The sequence below is a fragment of the Siphateles boraxobius genome, unplaced genomic scaffold, assembly GCF_051911475.1.
Source record: "Siphateles boraxobius isolate OS27281-9 unplaced genomic scaffold, OSU_SipBor_1 73, whole genome shotgun sequence".
Taxonomy (NCBI): domain Eukaryota; kingdom Metazoa; phylum Chordata; class Actinopteri; order Cypriniformes; family Leuciscidae; genus Siphateles; species Siphateles boraxobius.
Genome location: NW_027509201.1, coordinates 1951931 through 1975822, shown reverse-complemented (window position 1 = coordinate 1975822; position 23892 = coordinate 1951931). Strand labels below are relative to the sequence as shown.

The 23892-nt window shown below is 36.5% G+C and overlaps 1 protein-coding gene across 1 annotated transcript in view; it reads right to left on the bottom strand.

Moving 5' to 3' along the window:
* kcnk12 (potassium channel, subfamily K, member 12) overlaps nucleotides 1-18932 on the bottom strand; it is a 45867-nt gene extending 26935 nt beyond the window's left edge. The window contains exons 1-3 of the mRNA XM_077217349.1: nucleotides 17920-18932; nucleotides 17579-17662; nucleotides 17084-17499 (exon numbers count right to left, since the gene is read on the bottom strand). Of these exons, the coding sequence (XP_077073464.1) occupies nucleotides 17084-17408 (325 nt within the window). The 5' untranslated portion in view covers nucleotides 17409-17499; nucleotides 17579-17662; nucleotides 17920-18932. The remainder of the gene's footprint in view (nucleotides 1-17083; nucleotides 17500-17578; nucleotides 17663-17919) is intronic.
* Between the last annotated feature and the right edge of the window lie 4960 nt (nucleotides 18933-23892).

Sequence of the window (23892 nt, the reverse complement as noted above, 5' to 3'; positions counted from 1 at the left end):
CGTAATATAGATAACCACTGACCCTTTCAGATGATGTCATGGTGGTGCATTTGACTTTCAGAAATGTTCTTAGGACATCTTAAGCTTATCCTGGCGGAGAATCTCCCACTAAGACAAGAAGAGGGGACCAAACACATTTATCTGATAAATAATAGAGAATAATAGAAAAGCATGCACTGTAAGCACTAATAAGTTGGCAGAACTCTAAACGTCAAATTTTGTTAATTGCAACTTAATTGAAATAATTATTCAATTTAGCTGACTCATGCATTTTGATTGGATTAACATCATATGAACTCAAATCTGATTTGAATCTTGTGGCATATAAACACACATTTATTTAGACTTCATGTAAACACTACGTTCGGATTCATCAATCGAAATGATTTCATTCTGACTGAAATAAAAGGTGTCCATATAAACGTAGCTATAGTCCTAAAATTTTGCAGTCCATCCTCAATCTAACCAAAAGCTCTCTACTGTTCACCAAAATGGTAAGACCTACAAAACTGCAACATATATGAGAAACTCCTATAAATCCCAACATAGCAGAAGATTAAACACCAACACGTCCAAACACCTTTATTAATCATGTGCAAAAGCACACAAAATACATTTAATTTCAACATTTATTCTCCTTACGCAGGAAGCTAGAAATCTGCTGCAACTAATTCAGTTTATGTTCAGCTTAATATAATCATTAATTGAGTTCACTTAACTTTTTTCTATTAAGTACAATGAACTTGCAGTGATTTGAGGGAAATGAACTCCTTCTATTTGGTTAATTTCACTGATTGTCTATGTGTCTCAAACTAAAATTCAAATTATCTTACAATAAAAAAGGAATAATATCTAAAATATCTAAGAGATTTAGCGGCATTAACTTCACAACTTTAGCAAATCCAAGGACTACTCTTTCTCAAATCTGCTTATAGACTGTAAAAAATAAAAATAAGGTTGTAAATAAAACCAAAATTAATGGTGAGAAAATACTATTTTAGTCTTTCCACTTCAAAATTTCACATTTAATTAATTGTGTTACTGGTCATTTCTTTGTAAAAAAAAAATAAATAAAAAAAAAAAATCAGCGTAATATAGTTACTTTTAAATACAGTTTTGTTTCCTTGGACAAAAACCTGTAAAAGTGCAAAAAAATAATTATAAATAAATTCTGCTTTCCAGTTTTGTTTGCAATTAGCATCAGACGGCCAGTAGCTGGGCTGTGACGGGCCCGTATGTCTGCCAGCTGAGACTAACTTTACTCAGACTAGATAGAAAAGCTCTTTGATTCTGTGAAGCACACACATCTAAATTTACACCGGCACATGGGAGGGAACACCATGTCCAATATATGAAGAATAATGCTGATGCACTGCAGAGTTCTCAAGCTGAATCTCCTGACAGTTTTACATTTGATGAAAAGATACTCAAAGTTTCAATAATGCTCAGAAGTGCCGGATCTGCAAAGCTCCCGAGCGCTTTAGTAATGACCCTGTACTATATTACAGAAACAGGGCAAATACTGCACTCTTACCACCAATTCAATCAAGGGTTCATTTTTAACAGGAGAATCCACTTAGGTGAATATTGCAAAAACAAGCCATCCTCCAGCACACACACACACACACACACACACACACACACACACACACACACACACACACACACACACACACACACACACACACACACACACACACACACACACACACACACACCAAAAAGCTTTATCCACTTTTAGCAGTGATAAACTATAAAGCCACGGTCATAAGGGTTAATCAAGGCACTAAACCTCAGTATAATTGTCTGTAATTGTGTAGATTGTGTTTCTCCAAGTGTTTATTTACCAAACTACAACTTTAAAAACATGCTAGTGCTAGTTTTTTCTGGAAACACTTTATGTGTTGACATTTCACATTAAAAGGATAGTTCACAAAAAAGGAAATGACTCCATCATTCCAATCAGTATGACAATATATATATAGATATGTGTGTGTGTGTGTGTGTGTGTGTGTGTGTGTGTGTGTGTGTGTGTGTGTGTGTGTGTGTGTGTGTGTGTGTGTGTGTGTGTGTGTGTGTGTGTGTGTGTGTGTGTGTGTGTGTGTGTGTGTGTGTGTGTGTGTGTGTGTGTGTGTGTGTGTGTTCAAACTGCCCTTTGAAATCTATTGGATCTGGGAAAGTTCTTTCTAAAATATGTTGTCTAGAAGCATTACAAGCAGGACGATTCAATAGAATATGCTTAATAATCAAAGGTACAGTATATTATATTATCATTGGTGTGTGAGTTGGTGTAAACAGCCTCTGTCAACACTTGGCTTATTTGTTTTTTGTGTAAATATTCACTCCATATTTTTTTTTTCGGGTGAACTCTCCCTTTAATGTTGGATTGTTGGCTTGCCACTCAGAGTATTAGTTGTGTGAATACTAAAAAGTGCATCTATTCTGACCTTTCTGATCAAACCAGACTGAATACTGATGATCTACAAAACTGCAACATATATTAGAAACTCCTATAAATCCCAACATAGCAGAAGATTAAACACCAACACGTCTTTACCTTTATTAATCATGTGCAAAAGCACACAAAATACATTTAATTTCAACATTTATTCTCCTTACGCAGGGAACTAGAAATCTGCTGCAGCTAATTCAGTTTATGCTCAGCTTAATATAATCATTTATTGAGTTCACTTAACTTTTTTCTATTAAGTACAATGAACTTGCAGTGATTTGAGGGAAATTAACTCCTTTCTTTTGGTTAATTTCACTGATTGTCTATGTGTCTCAAACTAAAAATTCAAATTTTCTTAAAATAAAAGAGGAATAATATCTAAAATATCTAATAGATTTTGATATTTGTGTTTCATTTCAGCTTCTGCCTTATTCTGAATAGTAATAATTCAGGCCAAAAGCATGGGGAGTGTGTATGTACATATGGAGAGGGACGTTTGTGAGGCTGTTTTGATCTGTGGGTAATGCTGTGACAGCAACAAATCTGTGGTTTTACTTAAAAAATTGCTGTCGTCCACAGAGCATACTGTATATGCTGTGTTGTGTGTGATTTATTCTCTGTTGAGCGGGAATCAGATGGGAACACACCGCATTGAGATTTATTTACAGTCTTTGTGTGTTTGCCAGGGCAGATCACGTACATGGATCAAGGGTGACAGAAAGGATGCAGGGCAGAGATAAATGTACAAATGGGACAGGCATTTGTTCCTGACACTGATTTGTCACCGCGTGGGTGTTTGTGTTTTTCTGTGTGCACATGCACGTATACAAGAGATGTTAGGCTAAAAATGCAAAGATTGGAGAAAAAATCAGTTTTGTTCACTGGAAACCAGTTGTCAGTTCAGCATTTACATTAAACGCTTGCAGGATAAAAGATGTCAACTTTTTTTTTTTAGTTTTTTAGTGCCCTTGTGAAACCTTATGTCTTCTCTTCTCTATTGTGATGCATTTCTGAGTGAAAATGCTTCTTGAACAGAAAAAAATGTAGAGCGGGACTTCATTTAGTCCATCAGGAATTGATTGGTGGATCTCATGTGAGTGACAGGTTGCCCCGCCCTCACGCCAGTAAACACATCATCAGAGAAGAGAAGCGGTGTTGTTGTCAGGGGAGGGGAAATTATTTTAATTAAAGATAAAGCATATGAATAAAAAAAAAATGATGTGCACGGATAAATCATTTATACTAAATACAGCAATATTCCATAAAAAAGTAGAAATTGTCCATTTTGATTTTATTGAGACTTTAACAATTTGTATCCATATACTCTCAGCCACTTAGTTTCTCATCCACTGTAATGGAATATATCACATATCCTACGTGATAGACAGTTTTAAAAGGCTATATGAAATTTACAAGCATTAACATAAACGAACATAAAACATCGTACCGGTGGTGAAAGCAACGCAACAGTCACATGACCTACATTTATGCCGCCTGTGTAAGAACATGAATCAGACTGGGTAAAATGAAATTACTGCTCACGGTGACTAAAATGCATCATAATAAATGGTAAAAAAAAATGCCAGTATTTCCATAAAATAACATAAGAATTCCCATGTCTTTATTTATTATAATATAGAGGGCATGTAGATCTCATCAAACATGTCAAGAACATGTCCAGGTCACCCCAAAACACATGTCATTTTTACCCAAAGATCAATCATGTACAGTTGTGGTCAGAATTATTGGCACCTCTGGTAAATATGATCGAAGATGGCTGTAAAAATAAATCTGATTTGTTTATCCTCTTGATCTTTCATTCAAAAAATGTGCAAAACTCCAACCTTTTATTGAAGTAAATGAATTGAAAGTGGGGGGGAAATCACATTATGAAATAAAACACATTTTTTTATTGATTTTGATGTTTGTTTTGGATTGTTGTCCTGATGGAAGATCCAACGGCCCATTATCAGATTTCTAGCAGAGGCCGTCAGGTTTTGATTTTTTATCTGTTGGTATTTGCTAGAATCCATAATGCCATGTATCTGAAAAGAAGTCCAGGACCTCCTGTAAAAAAAACAGGCCCACAACATTAAAGATCCAGCAGTATATTTAACCGTGGGCATGAGGTACTTTTTATCCCTGTGTGCACCAAACACATCTGGTGGGTTTGCTGCCAAAAAGCTCTTTTTTTAGTTTCATCTGACCACAGACCCTCTTCCCATTTGAAGTTCCAGTCGTGTCTGAAACTGAATATGCTGGAGTTTGTTTTTGGATGTGCGAGGAGGATTTTTCTTGTAACACTCCCAAACAACATGTGGTGATGTAGTGGTTCATTGATTTTTTTTAAGGCTTTTTGACACCAAGGCTCAATTAATCTCTGCAATTCTCCATCTGTGATCCTTGAAGAGTCTCTGGCCACTCAGACTCTCCTCCTCAATTTTCAATGCCTTTTAGCTATTTTCTTACAGCCACTTTCTGTTTTGTGAAGCTCAACAATCTTTTGATGCACATCAGAACTATATTCTTTGGTTTACTCATTGTGATGGATGATTAAGGGAATTTGGCCTTTGAGTTTCCTCATATTTAAACTCCTGTGAAACAAACAAGTCATAGCTTGACAATTTCATGTGTCAATGAAAGGTTTAGAGTTTTGTGAATTTTTTTAATGCAAGATCAAAAGGATAAACAATGCAGATTTATTTTTACAGCCATCTTTGATCATATTTACCAGGGGTGCCAATAATTCTGACCACAACTGTGTATATATATATATATATATATATATATATATATATATATAGAAACTTTAATACTTCTTTAATCACATTCTGTCTCATTAAATCTCATTCAGTGTCTGTGCTCAGGACACACTGGTGAGAACCGCACACACGCCTTTTATGTGGATACACGCCCTCTTCCATTTTTAACTTTGACATTTTCCAGCCCTCTGTTTTTACAGAGCGACCCAGGAGATCAGAGAGGGAAAGAGAGAGAGAGAGAGAGACAAGCAAGACACCGACAGCAGAATGATAGAGAAGGTGTTGCTCTCTGCTCCAGGATATCTGATGATAAGCAGAACTATAAATCTTGGCTATACTCAGAACAGCATACTACCATACTACTACTAGTATTTTTTGCAGCCTGCAGCAAGTTTATTACGCACAATATGCACATTTTCTATGCTTGGAATACTCGGATGACATTTGCCAAAAAGTGCCATATACAACAGAGCAAACTGAGAGGAAGGCTGAATTGCACAATGCAATGTGACGAATAGAGTGCCTCAGGGATGCCGTATTTGGCCGTACGCCATCTTTTTCAGCGACACTTGATCCAGTAATACTAACACTTTCTCTTCTATACTATTTTTATTTATTAATGACTGCATTAGATTAAACTGAGAGGGGTCATAGCACTTACACATTGTTGTCCTACTGTTAGTTTAACTGCTTCTATTGTTCTCATTTGTAAGTCACTTTGGAGAAAAGCGTCTGCTAAATGAATAAATGTAATGTAAATGTAAATGTATTTTTGTAGGCCAACACGGAATGTTGTTTTTTTTCCAGATTTTTTCCGATTATTGCAGTAAATAAGGCCTGTGACCAACAAAAGTTTCTTATACATTTTGTTCATCAAAATAATCTTCACAAATGAACACTACACAACTTTTATGAATTTTACAGGCTAAATACAATTGGCAGAAGTAATTATAAACCCAATAAGGCGGGTAATAGTGCTTATATGAGTTTATCTGTTCAGAGTAATGAGGTTTAAAGGGGTCAATGACATGGAATTTTTTTATTATTTTAATGTTTCTTGAGGTTCACTTATAATGTTGATAAAGTTTTTTGCACAAAAAAACAAATATGTATGTTATTTTCAACCTTCATTCTGTCCATCTGTCTGAAATGATCCGCTTTTAATGCGCCGCTCCTTTAAAGCTTGTCAGAAAATAGCCAGTTATGATTGGGTAACGTCATTGCATATGAAACAGTATCTTGTCGACAGACTCAAGCGCGTAGAGTCCGTCAGAAACTGAACACATATCTGTATACTGTATCAGTGTAGATAGCTTGATTTAATAAATGTTTTGTTTATAATGAGGAGGACATTTTAAGCTATGAAACTGGCAGGATGTTTTAATGGTACAAAGACCTCTTATATATCAATAGACAAATATTTGTTAGACCAATCTGATATCAATCTCATGTCATCACCCTTTTAATGTCCCTGACAACCTCTGTAGTACAATTTAGTCATTTGTTGGCCATCACCATTTAAGACACGCAAAAAAATTTTTTGAAAAAAATTACTAACTCATTTCTGGGTTCCTGCAGCTCTCTATTACCTCAAGCAATAACAACTGTGATTTAAAATAAAAAATAAAAAAAATAAAAAAAGGTCATTATTTGATCAGACTGCCAAATGTCAAGATGTTTTTACACAAAATTTTTATAAAAAAATAGCATAAAATTTAAAATGATAACAGGATGTACTGTAACCACAGTGTAACAAAATACTGATTTAAAAGGTTCATTATCCTGCATTTCTTGAGTTTCAAATATAGGCGAATCTCTCAAAACATTTCCAGGTCACATTTTACCTCAAAATCAAGAGACGAAAATTAGAAATTATTATTAGTAATGGAAATATTGATATTGATTCTTATGACTTAGGCCCATTTCCACCCAAATTTTCATTACTGCAATGGATGCAGAAATTTTACTTTTGAGTTTGTTTTTAATTGCTAATTAGATTCTCATTACTGTAACACAATGATTTTTCATTAATGAGTTTTCTGTGCATTACAGTAATGAGAATAGGAGATGTAAATGTGCTTAATTGTCATAAAAAAAAACAGACTTAATTTTCTTTATGCATAAATAAATAATTTCTATCTTCTTTTTGAGTTCGGGGTAAAATACGACCCAGACATGTTCTTAAAAGCTGACCGTATACAGTAAGCAGAACACTCCTACTATCCCATTCTGAAACAGCTGCTGTTTCCAGCATTGCACACGCTGTATTATATAAAGATAGCTTGGTAACCACATTTCCCCTTCTAAACGAAACATGCTTTTCATTGACCCAGATGATGTTTTAATGCATAATGATGGCGAATCAATGCATCATAAGTCCCTTTTTCATAAGTGAAGTCCATAAGTGCAAACAGTGTGTGATTGAATACAATGAAATCAAAGGAGAGAGAGCAAAATAAGAGGGACAGGGAAGAGAGGGAATCATTCCTCTGCATTAGCGGAGCAGGTTATATTGATAGATGAGTGTGAGGAGAAAGAGAACATCGCTGAGGAGACAATGATGCATGATCCAATCAAAGCGTGGTGTAACCGGAGCCAACTGCACTGATTACTACGCCAGGAGAGAGAGGGATTGGAGAAAAACGGAGAGCTGCGACGGGAATCCCCTAGGTTTACTCCCTGCAGTAGACATCACTGTTTCTTTGACAGACGTCAAACAGCGTTAAAGGAGAAATTCACCCCAAAAAAAAAACATACGGTCTAACTAACACAATCAAAAAAATTATATTTAGGCCTCAATTTAAGATTTATACATATTTGAATTGCAGATAACATTTCCACCCATTTGCATTGCACAGTTTCAAAATAAATAATAAACTTAATTTGACGCATATTTGTCAGTCATACCTAAATGAAATCATGTTTTAAATTAGCAAAGTTCAAAAACGTATGCATTAAGGTATACTAGCTAATTTATTGTTGCATTATCAAATCATCTTCATTGAACATAGATTGGATCCATTTAACATTTAACAGGCCATAAATACATAAATAAATCAGAACAAAGATACATATGAAATAAACAGTGCTTTTAGGGCAGGTCTAACAGTAGTTTTCAGGGACAGAAATTAAATAAAGTAATCAAATGTAAGATAACACTAAGGTATAAATTAAATACAGTATATATTAATCCTTTAAAAGTTACAAAAGTTGTAGTCTAGAACAGTGTGATTTTTTTTGTTGGTCTTTTGTTGTTTGATTTACATTAAAAAAGACAGCCTAAACATTAGGCTGCAGTCACTTTAAAGGGACTTTAACCTTCATCTTCGAAACACGAATTAAGATATTTTTGATGAAATCTGAGAGCTGGATCACTCCTCCATAGGCTTCTAAGGGATTGAAACTTGTTCCCCGGAAAGTTATTAAAGACATCGTTAAAATAGTGCAAGTGACTACAGTGGCTCAATCTTAAGTTTATCAAGCGACGAGAATACTTTTTGTGCGCAAAACCCCCCAAAAATAACGACTTTATTTCAACTATTAATTTCCTTCTCTGTGGGCCTCGAGTCAGTTCACTAGTGTAATAGCGTAAGTTTCTGTGTTGTATGTCACACACATCACACACATGACCAGCGTCGGCCAATAGTGAGCCTGCGTGTGACGTAGCTCTACGCTATCACACTACGCTAACTGAGAGGCCCACAGAGAAGGAAATGAATAGTTCAAATAAAGTCGATATTTATTTTTTTTCGCACAAAAAGTATTTCTCGTCGCTTGATAAACTTAAGATTGAGCCACTGTAGTCACTTGCACTATTTTAACGATGTCTTTAATAACTTTTCGGGGCCGGCAAGTTTCAATCCTTAAGAAGCCTATGGAGGAGTGATCCAGCTCTCAGATTTAATCAAAAATATCTTAATTCGTGTTCCGAAGATGAACGAAGGTCTTACGGGGTTGAACAACATGAGGGAAAGTAAATACTGACAGAATTTTCATTTTTGGGTGAACTAACCCTTTAAGAGCTGCACAGATCCTAATATACAAATACACACATGCGTTTTATTTCTCAACTGTTTACATTCACTTAAGCGTTTTTTCACACAGCTGGCTTATTTTTCCCATTGTTTTCAATGGGAAAGGCACTTTTTTTAAACGTCATGAGCGTAACGAGGTGCTGAGCGTTTTTTTCACGCTGAAGCGCTGAGCGCCCAGCATTTTTTGCCGGTCGCCGAGAGTTGAAGAATGTTCAACTATGGGTAAAACGCAGCGCTCATCACTGTCACTTTTTACCCAACCGTCCAATCACAGTGGAGGAGGGGCGGGACAAATATCACACCGACCAACCGCCACATCCTTCTTGTTCAACATCAACAGACGAAAACAACAAGCATAATAACGGGACAAAATAATTTAAAACAAGAGCCAGAGAAAATACGTTACATTCTATCGACATTTTAATATAGAATCAACACAGAAAGAAAATATGTGTGAAATGAGATACTAGTAACACTTTCGCGGATATTCCGTATCGTAACAAACAAAGTGTCTCAACTGAAAAAAAATGCGGCGCTGCCAAAACGCTCTCAGGCGCCCATAGCTAGGCGTTTTCAGCAGAGCGTCCAGCGTTTTCCGCTGGCTAAAAACGCTTTGGTGGACACACGGCCTATAGCCATAACTTGTGTTTACTAGGATACTCACCAAGATGAGCATTTTAATAATTTTGTGTGAATTTGTCAGTTCAAGCGCAAGAGGAAGCGAAAGAGAACTCAATTCAGTATTTGCGTGATGTCTAAACCATGGCTTTCCGGGATATGTGTGCACACAAAACTTCTCACAAAGCGATAACCAAATTGAGTTCTCTTTCATATCTTCTTGCGCTTGAATATTTAAATTGGCAAGACTTAAAAACACGTGTACAAACTTCCATGAAGATGCAGCACTGGCCTCATCAGGACAGTGACAGTTACAGATGCACCAGGCAGTCCGTATTGTCCAGTGCTGCTATATTTTATACAGGTTTTTATTTTGTTTTATGACGTATTTAATTATTTTAGGCAAAGAAAACCATTTGAAAATGTATGCAACAGATATTTATTATTTAACTCAGTGCCTTCATACAGTTAAGTAATAAAAACCATCGGCATTGGCCTTTTTCATGCTTTTTCGTGATTTTAAAATGATAAAAAATCGGCCGATAAATATCGGTGCATCTCTACACATATATATTTACAAGGCAACAATATCAAATAAAACCGGACAAGAAAGGATGATATCCATCTTAAAACCCACATGTAAAACATAGGAAGGATAAACTGCTGGACTACACTCTGCTTGTGGGACTCGTGTCTTCTCCAGAGAGTCTGTAGAAATCAGTCTCCGTTCAGACAGGCGTGTAATACGCTACTGTACGTATCTGATCTATCATCTTCCTCCAACCAAACCCAATATCATCACACGGGTCAAAAGAAGGAGATGGCCAGATCCAGACTCATTTAAAACTGCTTCATCAACTCATTTTTAGCCAACTTGCCTTTTGACTTTTATATAACTGTTAGAGTCTGATAAAAATGTTCCAACAGTCAAACACTAGAGGAATAATAGATCAGGCCAAAAACTGTTCATTTTGTTCCCATTGGGAATAAAATTCATAAATGAGATCTTCCTTATTCCTTATATCTCAATTGCTCCCACACGGCAGTAAATAATTTCAGGGGAGAAAAGTTTCAGATCTCAAATTGCCAAGATACCAAAGTCAGCAATCAAATATCAAAAATCTCACTATGAACTCACACAATTCTCATTAAATTCTGCCAAGAACAAATGATCTGAGCTGCTATCCACATCAATGTATAGCTATATACTCTTATGTTGTGATAACAATCGACACATTTCTGTTATTTTAACAAAAAAACATCTAAGATAAAGTTGATGCATAAATGAAACATACTAATTGAGAACTCTATTTTGTCTATTCTGCAATACAAGTCTCCTAGAGGACCCTGCAAAGCCAATATTTATATACACTGCACACTGCGGTCGCCTCCACACTCATAATTCATCATTCAGACAGTCATCTAAAACATTAAAATGTAATATTCCTTTGCAATAAACAACAATACAAATCACCTGACTCATTTGTATCTACTTTTATTTCTCCTAAGGAATTGTAGAAGAAACAAATTTGATACTTATATGAACCTAACTTCCAACTTCTAACCCTTTCATTCTCATACTGTTCTCAAAATAAAACACGATAAACATATTACTGGGGTCCAGGTCCAGTGTAAAAATGGAAAAAGATAAAAATAGGATTAAACAATTTAAAAAAATTACATTTAGATTAAAATAAATAAAACTAATTAAAAAAATGTTTACAGTCACAAAGAAATCAAAATAGTTTTTTTTATATCATTGCAGTATTTATGATAATTTTTTCTTCTGTGCCCATTTTTTAATTCATGTGCATATACATTTTCTAAATCAAACACAATAACTTCCCCTACCCTCGCAGCAACATCTCTTTACTGGCGTGGGGGCGGAGCAACCTGTCACTCACATGAGATCCACCAATAGCAAACCACAACAATCTAAGCATCCAATCAATTCCACAAAGACGCAATGAAGCCCCGCCCTACATTTGTTCTTGTTCCAGAAGCCAGAAACAGAAACGGTCCAGAAAAAAACATCTAACAGTACAGGAAAAAAAGTGTAATAATGTAACATAATAATACAGTAAAATAATTACTATTATAGATATGTGCTAAATATGATTTGGAAAATATTTTCACTTCTGTATAATATAAATGTTTCAGTTAATAAACTAGTATAAAATTAAAGGAAAATTGATATATTTAAGGATGGGGGTCACTTGAACAAGGATAGTCATATTTGGGTGTCTGTGGTATCTGGAAGTTTGAAAACCCCTATACTAGACTACACTATCCAGCTCTGCATTTGAAGGCTGTTTAGTTGGTGCTTCCTTAAATAAATAAATGACAAAGTGAACAAAAACAGTCAAGTATGGTTAAGAATTTATAAACAGTGGTTCTATTAATAGTATCAGACCTGTTCATGCGTTCTCAGTTGTAAGCGTCTGGACAGTAATGAACTCTCCTGTCTGACATGAGTGATGATGAGTGATGGTTGTAGCCTGCAGAAACGTCTCAAGAGCTCTGCATCACACACAACTGAGACCATGTTACTAACCGCCTGTCTTACACACAGTTTCCTCTCACCCTGAACTGAAGATGCTCTAATACTTCTATTTTGCATGAGGACCAAAATATGTCAGCTCACAAACACGAACAGAAATAGAATAAATAGGTCAAATCAAGCACTGTGACTTTCATTCTGTCTAAATTAAATGATGCATCCTAAAAACTTTGGTTGTCAATCAACATACATCTTGTTTGTTTGTTTGTTTGTTTGTTTGTTTGTTTGTTTGTTTGTTTGGTGTTGCACAAACGTTTTTTTTCAATGTAAGTACATTTATGCTGCCTCTGCACAAAATCTTCATGTTCACTACCGTGCAAAAGTTTGGGGTCAATAAGATTTTTTTTTGAAAGAAATACAGTTTATATGTTTTCCACAATTCCACATTTATTAATAATATATTTTTTTATAAATGTTTCACAGATTCCACAAAAATATTAAGCAGCACAACTGTTTTAACACTGGTAATAATCAGATATGTTTCTTGAGCAGTAAATCATCATATTAGAATGATTTCTGAAGGACCATGTGACACTGAAGACTGGTGTAATGATGCTGAAAATTCAATAAATTACATATTTAAATATATTCACACAGAAAACAGTTATTTTAAATTATAATAATATTTCACAATACTACTGTTCTTTTTTTTGTTCATCAAATAAATGCATCAAATAAATGTGATGTTCAAAAACATTAAAAACTCTTACCGACCCCAAACCTTTGAATGGTTGTTGCTTTAATATAATAAAAAAGTCAAACTGTAATATGCACCAGTTCCTTAAGAGCACTGAATGCCTTTATTAACTTCCTTGGTTACACTTTATTTCGATAGTCCACTTCAGACATTCTTCTAACTATAAGTAACTTTGCAACATGTCAACTAGCAGTCATTAGAGTATTAGTAGACTGTTAGGTTCGGATTAGTAGAATAAGTTGAAAAGTACTTGCAAAGTTACTTATGGTTAGTAGAATGTCTAAAGTGGACCATTGAAATAAAGTTTTACCAATTCCTTTTCCATGCTGGGCTACAATTTATTTTAAGGTGACATTTTTATTGTACTTACTCAAATAAGTACTAAAAGCTTGTTGAGACTTTGGCTAATAAACTCACCTGAAGACATCTGTGTATGTCTGATTGCACAAACAACACAGTGTAAACAGTTTGTCACACTGTACGGCTCTGATTTGTATCCTGAGTATGTTTTCCATCAAATAGAATGATTAATAATTACTTTAAAATTCATGATTATCATTATTGTTGGAGGAATAATTAATTGAATCAATGATGCATCTGTGAATCAATATTTTCCCCCATTATAATGTCTCAGTCTGATTGTGACTCACAGTGTGTGAAATGGCAGAGGGTTTCGCTTAGATGAGGAAGAAGTGTTTGAGAAACCCAACAAAATCTCATGAAAGTGCGTATCTACGCCACAAATGTTATTTCTCGTGCCATTTATACAGCAAAAATGTTTTTTGCGTGCACCGAATACCCGGTTAGGATTAGGGTTGGGGAGTGCGTGCGAAAACTGCGTATCATATGCACGCAAAAACTATTTTTGGCGTGTAAATGGTACAAGAAATAACATTCGTTGTATAGATACGCACTTTCATGAGATCGGGCTGGAAAAACCCCATCATGACAAAGCCTGAGCAATGAGCACCTCTCATTCACTGAATTTGAAGCTCTTCTGGAGGCGGGAGGTATAAAGAGACTTCATGCTGAGATGAAAGGAAGATGGAGACGTATCAGTGCACAAAACACACATTCATTTAAGCTTAGTTGGTAAATAAAGCAGAATTATACTTGCTAGACTGTGCTGCTTTTTAGTAGTCCTGTAGAGCCAGACCTTTGCCTGCTAGCATCTAAATCGACAAGCCACATTCGTTTTGTTTTACATTTAGTTAGAGGTCATTTAATCTGAAAGAGTAGTTACGATAAAAGTTACAAACCGTTTTGATAAGAATTTCTACACATTCAAAAATAAGAACTGTTTCTCTTAAACTAAACAATATAGTTCTGCTGGTGTTCATCAAGCTTACTTTCAGCCAAGTGTCTATGAGTATATTTTTAATGCAACAAACCTGCAAACTTTGATAAATCCAATGATTAGTTTTTCCTCAAAGTGTGTTCATTTTATCAACATGGTACATAAAACCAGACAATCAGACTTGGACTTCCAAACTTAACACCTACATTCTGCCTTAAAGGTGCAATGTGTAATATTTCTGAGGATCTATTGACAGAAATGCAATATAAGATCCATAACTATGTTTTCAGTGGTGTATAAAGACCTTGCATAATGAACCGTTATGTTTTTATTATCTTAGAATGAGACATTTATATCTCCATAACCGCGGGCGCCCCCTTCTATGGAGGTCGACATATTGTGCCGACATGTTTCTACGGTGGCCCTAAACGGACAAACGCGTTTCGTTACTATGTTGCTCTTTGTACAAGGAAGCAAGCTTAGTTCAGCGAATAAAACACTGACACAATGATGAACAAGTAACAATAATATTCACAATAACATAGTTTTTCTGAATAATTAAGTAAACATAATTTCTTAATTTATACTTGTAAAGAAACCTCGTTGCTTAACTGGCTCCTCTCTGCTGTCTCAGACGATGACATATTTTCCTGTCGGCCACCATAACTTTTGTTGGTTGCAATTCGTAACCTCACCACTAGATGCCGCTAAAAATCACACACTGCACTTTTAAGAACAAATGGTTCAACCAAATTAAGTACAGAGTCATATACAAACTAGCTATTGTAATTTAAGAACATTCAAATGGCTTGTGCAACCCGACCCGAATCCTGACGGTTTTGAGCTAAAGGAAATAACAACAATATATGAGGATAACAGAACGGCAGGCATTCGCTTCAGTTTTCATCTGCGAAGGCGACCACTGAGTGTCATGCAACGTAGCATGAAGCGTTACTGCTGAATACATTACTCTGAGTTGAAAGAACTACAAAGTGCAAGGCTATTGATTATTCACTGCCGATGGAAAGTGTAAAACAGGAGCCAAGGGCTGTAGGAAGCAAATACACAATAACCAGGGGGTTGCCTCGAAGGGGTACTTGCTCTTTAGTGACCTATAATCGGGTAAATGTTATCCAGGACATGTGGGCATCAGCACATTTGGTTTTTGGGACAGGAGCCCCACAGCAAACTGCAAGCCTGAGGGTTTGTCCTGAATGCAGAAGTCCAGCAGGGAGTTGGCTTGGCCGCCTGGTGCTCGAGAGAAAGAGTCAACACTAGAGGGTGTTTATTGCTCTTCAGAGATCTTATGCTGGGGAAATGCCAATGGAAAAGTGTAGTCTCTGCAGAGAGTGAGGAAATGTTGTCTTGGCAAGGCAAAAGTGCGCTGTGAGATTCAATGAAAGGTCATGGGGTCAAGCAAGGAGCCAGAGGCTGTTGCTGCCTATAATAAAAATTGCACTTACTGACTGTACTATTTTCCATTTATGTGTCCTGTATAGTTCTATTATAGGTATACAGTGTTAAGGTCCATCCGTTCACATCAAGGATGATAACTATAATGATAAAGATATAGTTTAAAATCATTCCCGAGTCCACAACTTTAACGATAACGACACAGAGGAACAATATCATTGGAATCACTTTCAGAAAAAAAAAAATCCCAGTTGAAGAGTGATAAAACATTGACAGCCAATCAGAATCCTGCTCGAGCATTAAGATTGCATTTGATATCAGTCTTTGGTGAAAAGGTATGTTTTTAAACAGTAAATATGTGAAGAAAATAACAACTGCACTAGTTCACCACTAGTTTATGTTTCACCCCAAAAATAAAATATATTTTATTCTTCCTCATGCTTTCTTTTATGACTTACTTTCCTCTCTGGAACACAATGTTCTCACATGTCATTTCCATACAATGAAAGTGGACAGTGATTTATACCAACAAGCTCATAAGAGAAAAACAAAAGAATCATAAACGTAGTCCTTATGATTCATCACATGAGTTTTAAGCACGTTACAGACTGAAAAACATTATTTATTTAAAATATTGCCCTAGTTTAGCCACAGCTCTCACATTTAATTTATACATTTGCAAATTCAAATTTGGCACATCAAGACCTTATAAATAATAAGTTTGAATATGTGCTAGTATGCACTATTGAGATTTGAGATCTATGGTGGCAGCAAATAAGCCAATTGTCCTGATCAACTTCCATTGTACTTTCGTAATCAATAGAAGAAATAAAGCCGGTTTCACTTTATTTTGATTGTCCCTTTAACACATTCTGTTAAATATAACATTGCACCTACATGTCTACTAACTCTTATTAGGGTGTTAGTAGAGTACAGACTGGCAGGGTTAGTCGGCATGTACTTGCAAAGTTATAGTCAGTTGAAAATCTGTGTGGGAGCATCAAAATAAAGAGTTATCAGATAACACTACTAATGCTGAGAGTTAGTACTTGCAAAGTTACTTATAGTCAACAGAATGCTCAAAATAAAGTGTTACAATAAAGTCATATGAATTAGGAACAACATTAGCAATGTTAATTTAATTGAGCGCATCTTTTAAGAAAAGCACTGAAATCGTTTAAATTATAAGAAGATAAATTATAATGAATAATTATTCCCATTAAAGAACATCATGCATTTTGGTGACTTACCTATAGTGGACACCACTGTCCCAACAAAATAAAACGCCCCTGTAAAATCCCATCTGGGTCGAAGAGCATCGACCCGAGCTCCAGCAGCAATCGCAACCTCGTACTCTTTCAGGAAGGAGCTCAGATCCTGCAAACTGATATTGAACGTGTCACTGAAGTTCAGGAGGGTCCGGTTCCAGCGCCCGTGTGCCCGCAGCTCGGACGGCCTCTCGATGGCGGAAAACACCGCAGCGCCACACAGCAAATACACGATGATGAGCAACGCGAGCAGCAGAAAGCGCCCATTGTCTTCGTTAATGTGAAGGGAGCGGCAGCCCTGCATCATCCAGATCTCAGCACCACCGGCGCGGTGGACAGCGACCAATGCAATGACATGGATCCTCTACACCTGCTTCTTGAGGACACTCCGAGACCTCCTAACATAACGTTAATGATATGTATCAAACACTTCAGATAAGTTTTAGATAAGAGAAAGCCTTCATTTAAGTCGCTTACCAGCTTAATTTATCCATTTGCCATTTTCAATGACATGGATCCTCTAGCGCTGCTGCTGCTGCTGCTTTTGGACACTCCGGTCTTCTATAGGATATTGCAAATATTTGTATCAAACAAGCACGATAAGTTTTGGAAAAGAGAGAAAATTAACTTTCCAAGGTTATACTCTTTATTTTGCTTAATTCTGTTTAAGAAACGCATGAGGCCAACAATTATGCATTTTATGTATATTGTTGCATTCCAAATAAGATGCACAAATCCTTCAAAGGGTAAATTTCCATCAGATACACCACTTGTGGATCCGCTTTAGTAGATATAGTTAGTTAAATAACTAGACTCACCCTCGCGCTCATTAAAGTAGTTCTACATCCATCTCCGTCTCCATCCCATGGATTGCTTATCCACATAAATCCACCTTTAAACTGTTCATTTGCAGGCTAAAATCCTCCGCCGATGAAATTAACAGACTCCAGGTTGTGTTTTTTTGCAGGGATGCAGCAGCAGTGTGTTCCCCTGCTTTTCCATGTTGCGGATGAAGCATCCAGATCATCCTTTGGGTCGCTGCGCAAAATCTCTCGTCCCGTGAATCACATTAATTTTTTTCCCTTCAGTGAAAGATACTACAGCGGGGTCAATGCAAATAAAGACATTTAGTGACCATTTGCACTTTTTTTTGTGAGGCGGATCTCCAGTCTATTCGCTGAGGGATGTTTGATGCCCGCAGTCCTAATGAGGCTGATCTTAAGATCAAATCTGTGCGCATATTACAACTATGATGATTTACACTACAGTAATTCTGTTGGCAGCTTCGGTGCTTGTTATTTTACCTGCTTGACGTTTAACAAAGTTGGATGCCTTTTAACAGTTTGACCTTTAACAAAGTTATTTAATATAGGATATTAAATCTATAGCCAATTATTTTTTCTTTAACAGTCATGTAGTTAGTTCATATTTCCTTCTCGCTATAGCTACCAAGAAAATAGGCTACAGCCTAGCCTATATTTTGTTATTTGACACTTGATGTTATGTTCTAGTTTGCCTGTCTTTTAGTAGGCTATAAAAATCTCCTTTATTCCGTCCTGATATTTGAATTATTCAAATCTGTTTATCTTATTTTTAGTTTTTCGATGTTGAATTGAAAAGCGCGCTGTGCTTTTCCCGCCCCAAACACTCACGAGATCAGATGGGAGCGCCAAAAACATCTACGATGAGGTGACATTTGTCGACAATAACGTGATAATGGTGTTGATTCCATCCCACAGCAAGTCCATGTTGCGCCCCTAACCCACGCCTTGCCTTGCCACAGTCTTCCCACAAATCACGATGAAACTATGCGGCACGCGCTACTACAACTGCCTCGCGCCCAATTAGAGCCGCTCGAGCGCACCGCGGTAACTGGAAGAGGCGCGCTTGTTATTTCTGACAATTAATCAATGGCATAATTACCTGTGGCCAGCTTCACCACTACCAACGGTGAGTCCCGAGACAGAATTAGATGAGTCTGACTGCAATGCAATGGCTGGCATGTTTAAAATCCAAAGTGTTAACTGCAGTCTTTCAGGTCATAGTCTACACACAACAGATTTCATGCTATGTGTAGTTACGTTACTAATTACTCATTAATCCAAACGAACACCATCTACTTAAAGGAATAGTGCACTCATAAAAGAATCATTGTATCATTTACTCACCATTTCTCCAATTCTCTTCTTAGGGTCTCAATTCTCACTATTAACTAATAGCTTATTAGCCACATGAATATTACTGGCTTTTTATTAATAGCTACTTATAAAGTAGGCTACATATTAATGCCTTATTCTGCATGACCATATTCTACATCCCTTAATCCTACCCATTACCCAAACTTAATAACTACTAGCTAACTATTAATAAACAGTAATTATGAGTTTATTGAGGCAAAAGTCATTGTTAATAGTTGGTTAATAGTGAGAACTGGACCCTAATCTAAAGTGTGGCGATGCACTTTTTCTTCTGCACAAAATTAGGTGTTTAGAATACCAAGCTGCTTTTTTTCACACAAATTTTCACTCCAGGTTTTTATTGATCGGATGGCGGAAAACATGTAGATGCATTTTAGAAGGGAACAATATGTGATCAAGCTGTGTTGAGATAAGATTTGACATGAAACAGTTTGAACAACAGTTTGCAAGCTCCCAGTTGATTGACCAAGTTTAAACATAAAGAAGCTCAAATATCAGTGAGTAATGGTGACTGTCAAGTTCAAAAATAACAACAAGTAAGAACATCATTGAGTCCTTACAAATGTGTGAATTTAAAATTATGCACTAAAAATATTCCCCTGTCACATTTCATTCATGTTTGTGCATATTCAAACGTGGTAATTATGAGACATAAAAGACTCTATGACAAAAGTATGACATGTCACCGATGTCCAATCTAGCCTGTCCCATATTGAGGAAAAGATTTGAATATGAAAAAAAGCATGAGATTTGAGAGCTATGGTGGAGGGGAAGATTGAATTAAATGTATGTTGCTTTGGCTAAAAGCACCTGCCCAATAAATAAATAATGACAGCCTTGTACAGTTTGGTAAACCATATGTACAGACGTAGTAGTCTAACAGTTAACAGATGGAAAGAAAAAGGTTTCAAATAAATCAATTGCAGTAAGGAGAAGGTCGCCCTGGAACGAGAGTGATTGCGATTACGGATCTCTTCTATCACCACTGTGTCCTTGAAAAAAAAATCACTTAACCCCATTTTACTCAAGGGGAGACATGATACTCAATTCATCAGATTACCAACATCCCTTTCTTCTCTAGAGTCTAATGCAAAGCTTATCTTCTGATATAGAAGGCTCGTTTGAATACATGGAATTTAATCATAACATTATAATAATAATTTGGTATAATAATGTTAATCAAATGTTAACCATAGCGGAGTAATCTTCTATCTATCTATCTATCTATCTATCTATCTATCTATCTATCTATCTATCTATCTATCTATCTATCTATCTATCTATCTATCTAACCAAATATAAGAACATTTGCACACTTACCATGTTAACTCCTTTGGGAAGGAATAAAATGATTTTCTTTCATCCTCATTGCACCCATGTTGTCCTTCACTTACACACACACACACACACACACACACACACACACACACACACACACTCACACACTACTGCAAGAATGATGATGTTAATGATTGCAACAACAAGGATAAACAATGCCTAAAAACAATGTTTTAATATAAAGCACATTTTAAGTCTATTGTATAGTGCATAGGCCTAAGTCTATTGTATAGTGCATTTAACATGTACAAGATGGCGCCGTTGTTTGTGGCTTGCCGTCGGATCATTGGTCTAGTCGCTAGTTTGTTTGTTTTACTCCGTTTTATTTCGTATTTTACTCAATGTTCTTCCTCGATATTGGTATATGACAAATTAACTCTTCTAAGTTTGCAACCAATTACAAACGATCTGCTATATCAAGCGCGAAATGGCTCATCTTACTCATCTCCTTTTCTGATGCCGACCTGGCTACCTGCGTCGCTGGCCGTGTTCGCTACCGGGGAAGAGGCGTAAGAGAAAACGTGGAAGACTTTGCCGTTAAACTGAAGCATTTCCTGGCTCAACAGCGAGAGTCGTGTCTCTATTTGGATCTCCCTGTGAAGGGTTTAACATGCAATTTCTCCATCCGCTCTCTGGATCCAGTATATGAATGGAATACTTCAATGACCTCGGCTGCGGTTGCTCCATTCCCTGTCTACAGCTCGCCCCCAATCTACCTTGCTGGACTTTGTTCGAGCAATCTTAGACGATTTTCTCGGGTTCGGCAGGAGTCGACTGAGAATCCACCTCAGCTGAAGATGGCGTTACTAAATGCCAGATCAGTGGTAAACAAGACTGTTATTGTTAATGACTTCTTCTCCCTTCTTCTCCTCCCGTGAACTTGTTTTTTTATTTATTACTGAAAGTTGGCTTACTACTGGGGACTTAAGTCCGTTTTCTGAACTTTTACCTCAAATTGTCTGTTTTTTAATTCACCTCGTAAAACGGGCCGCGGTGGAGGTCTCGTCTCTATTTTTAAAGACACATTTTCCTGTTGCCAAACCATGCTCTATGATTATGAATATCGGAGTTTTGAGCTGCAGTTGTTTACATTAGAACTGAATGGCCCGCATTTGATTTCTCTGATTTACCGCCCTCCTAAGCACAACAAAAACTTTTTAAATGAGTTGGCAGACTTTTGGGGGGAAGTTATACCCAAATATGATAAATTGTTAATTCTTGGCGATTTTAACATTCATGTGTGTTGCACAACGGACTCATTAACTAAAGAATTTACTACTTTGTTGAATGTATTTGATCTCAAACAGCATGTGAATGTCCCTACTCATCAGTTGGGACATACACTTGACCTTGTGATATCATATGGTTGTTCTCTCTATGATCTTGAGGTAGTTGAAAATGGGTTTTCTGACCATAAAGCTGTTATGTTTTCTGTTCCCTGTGTACCAAATTACTCTAAAACCTCTAAATATGTCCGTAAATCTCGATTAATGACCTAATCTACAAGCAAATCCTTTTCTCTGATGCTATTCAATCTGTGGATGTCTGTCAGTATGATCTGAGTGCAGAGGAGCTCCTACTCAAACTTAACTCCACATTTATAAATGTCTTGGATGCAGTGGCTGCTGTAAAGACCTTAAACATCAAACCAAGATCAGAGCCCTGGATTGATGATCATATTCGCTCGTTGAAGCAGAGCTATAGACGAGCGGAACGCAAGTGGAAAAAGGACAGGCTCCAAATTTCTTTCGAAATATTAAGTGATTCTTTATCCAAATTTCAGAAGGCAGTCAAAGGAGCGAAAACTAGGTATTTCACAGAACTTATTAACAGTAATTATCATAGACCCAAAACTCTTTTCACTGTTTTCAACACTGTTGTAAATCCACCCCCGTCTCTAAGTTTCCGGTTGTCTCACAATCAGTGTGTAACAATTTTCTTAAATTTTTTATAAATAAGGTTAATGATATCAGATTGGGGATATCTCCCCCTGCTTTTGATCCATCCATTCACTCTGTTTGTATTGCAGAGTTCAGTCGGTTTGAACCTATCTCTTTTATACAACTTCAAGAAATAATGTGCCAGTTAAAGCCATCAGGCTCTTCCATTGACGCTATGCCTCCATATTTCCTGAAACAAGTTTTTGATGTAGTAGGTCCCTACTTCGTGACTATGATAAACCGTTGTATTGAAACTAGTTCGGTACCAGATGTGTTAAAACATTGCCATAGTTCACCCTTTGCTTAAAAGACAGAATCTGGACCCTACTGTTTTAGATAATTATAGGCCCATTTCGAATTTTTCTTTTGTTACAAAGATCCTAGAGAAAATAGTTCTTAAACAATTGCAGAGTTTCTTAGATGAAAATAATATATTCGAGATCTTTCAATCAGGTTTTAGAAAAGATCACTCAACAGAGATTGCACTTCTGAAGGTTTTAAATGATATTTTACTAACTGGCGACTCTGGGGACTATGCTGTGCATATGCTCCTGGACTTGAGCGCTGCGTTCGACACAGTGGACCATGCTGTCCTTCTTGCTCGCTTGGAGCACTGTGTTGGCATAAAAGGAAGTGCTCTTGAATGGTTTAAATCATACCTTTGTAATCGAAGTTTTAAAGTTAATATGGGTGAATATTCTTCTGAGGCAGCTCATCTATCATGTGGTGTCCCTCAGGGTTCCATCTTAGCACCTATTCTTTTTACATCATATATGCTCCCATTGGGTTCTATTTTTAGGAAGCATGGTCTGTTGTTTCACTGCTATGCAGATGATACTCAAATCTATTTGCCATTAAAACAGAGTTCAAATGGTTTGGAGGCACTTATGACCTGTTTGTCTGATGTTAAGGCCTGGTTGTCTTTAAACTTTCTTAATTTTAATGAAAGTAAAACTGAAAGAATAGTTTTTAGTCCTTCAGATTCTCCTAGTATACCAAAAATATACTTGGGTGAGTTATCCCCGTTTGTTAAGCCTTGGGTCAAAAATCTTGGGGTTGTCTTCGATGATGGGCTGAAATTTGACAAACACATAAATACAGTGGTCAAATCATGCTTCTTTCAGCTTCGACTACTAGTAAAAGTAAAACCAATTCTGTCAAGAAATAATTTCGGAAAATTAATTCATGCTTTTATTACTTCGCGATTGGATTACTGCAACTCACTTTATCTTGGGATCAGCCAGTCAGCTTTATCCCGGTTGCAGATAGTACAAAATGCGGCCGCCAGACTTTTTTTAACCAGTACCAAAAAACG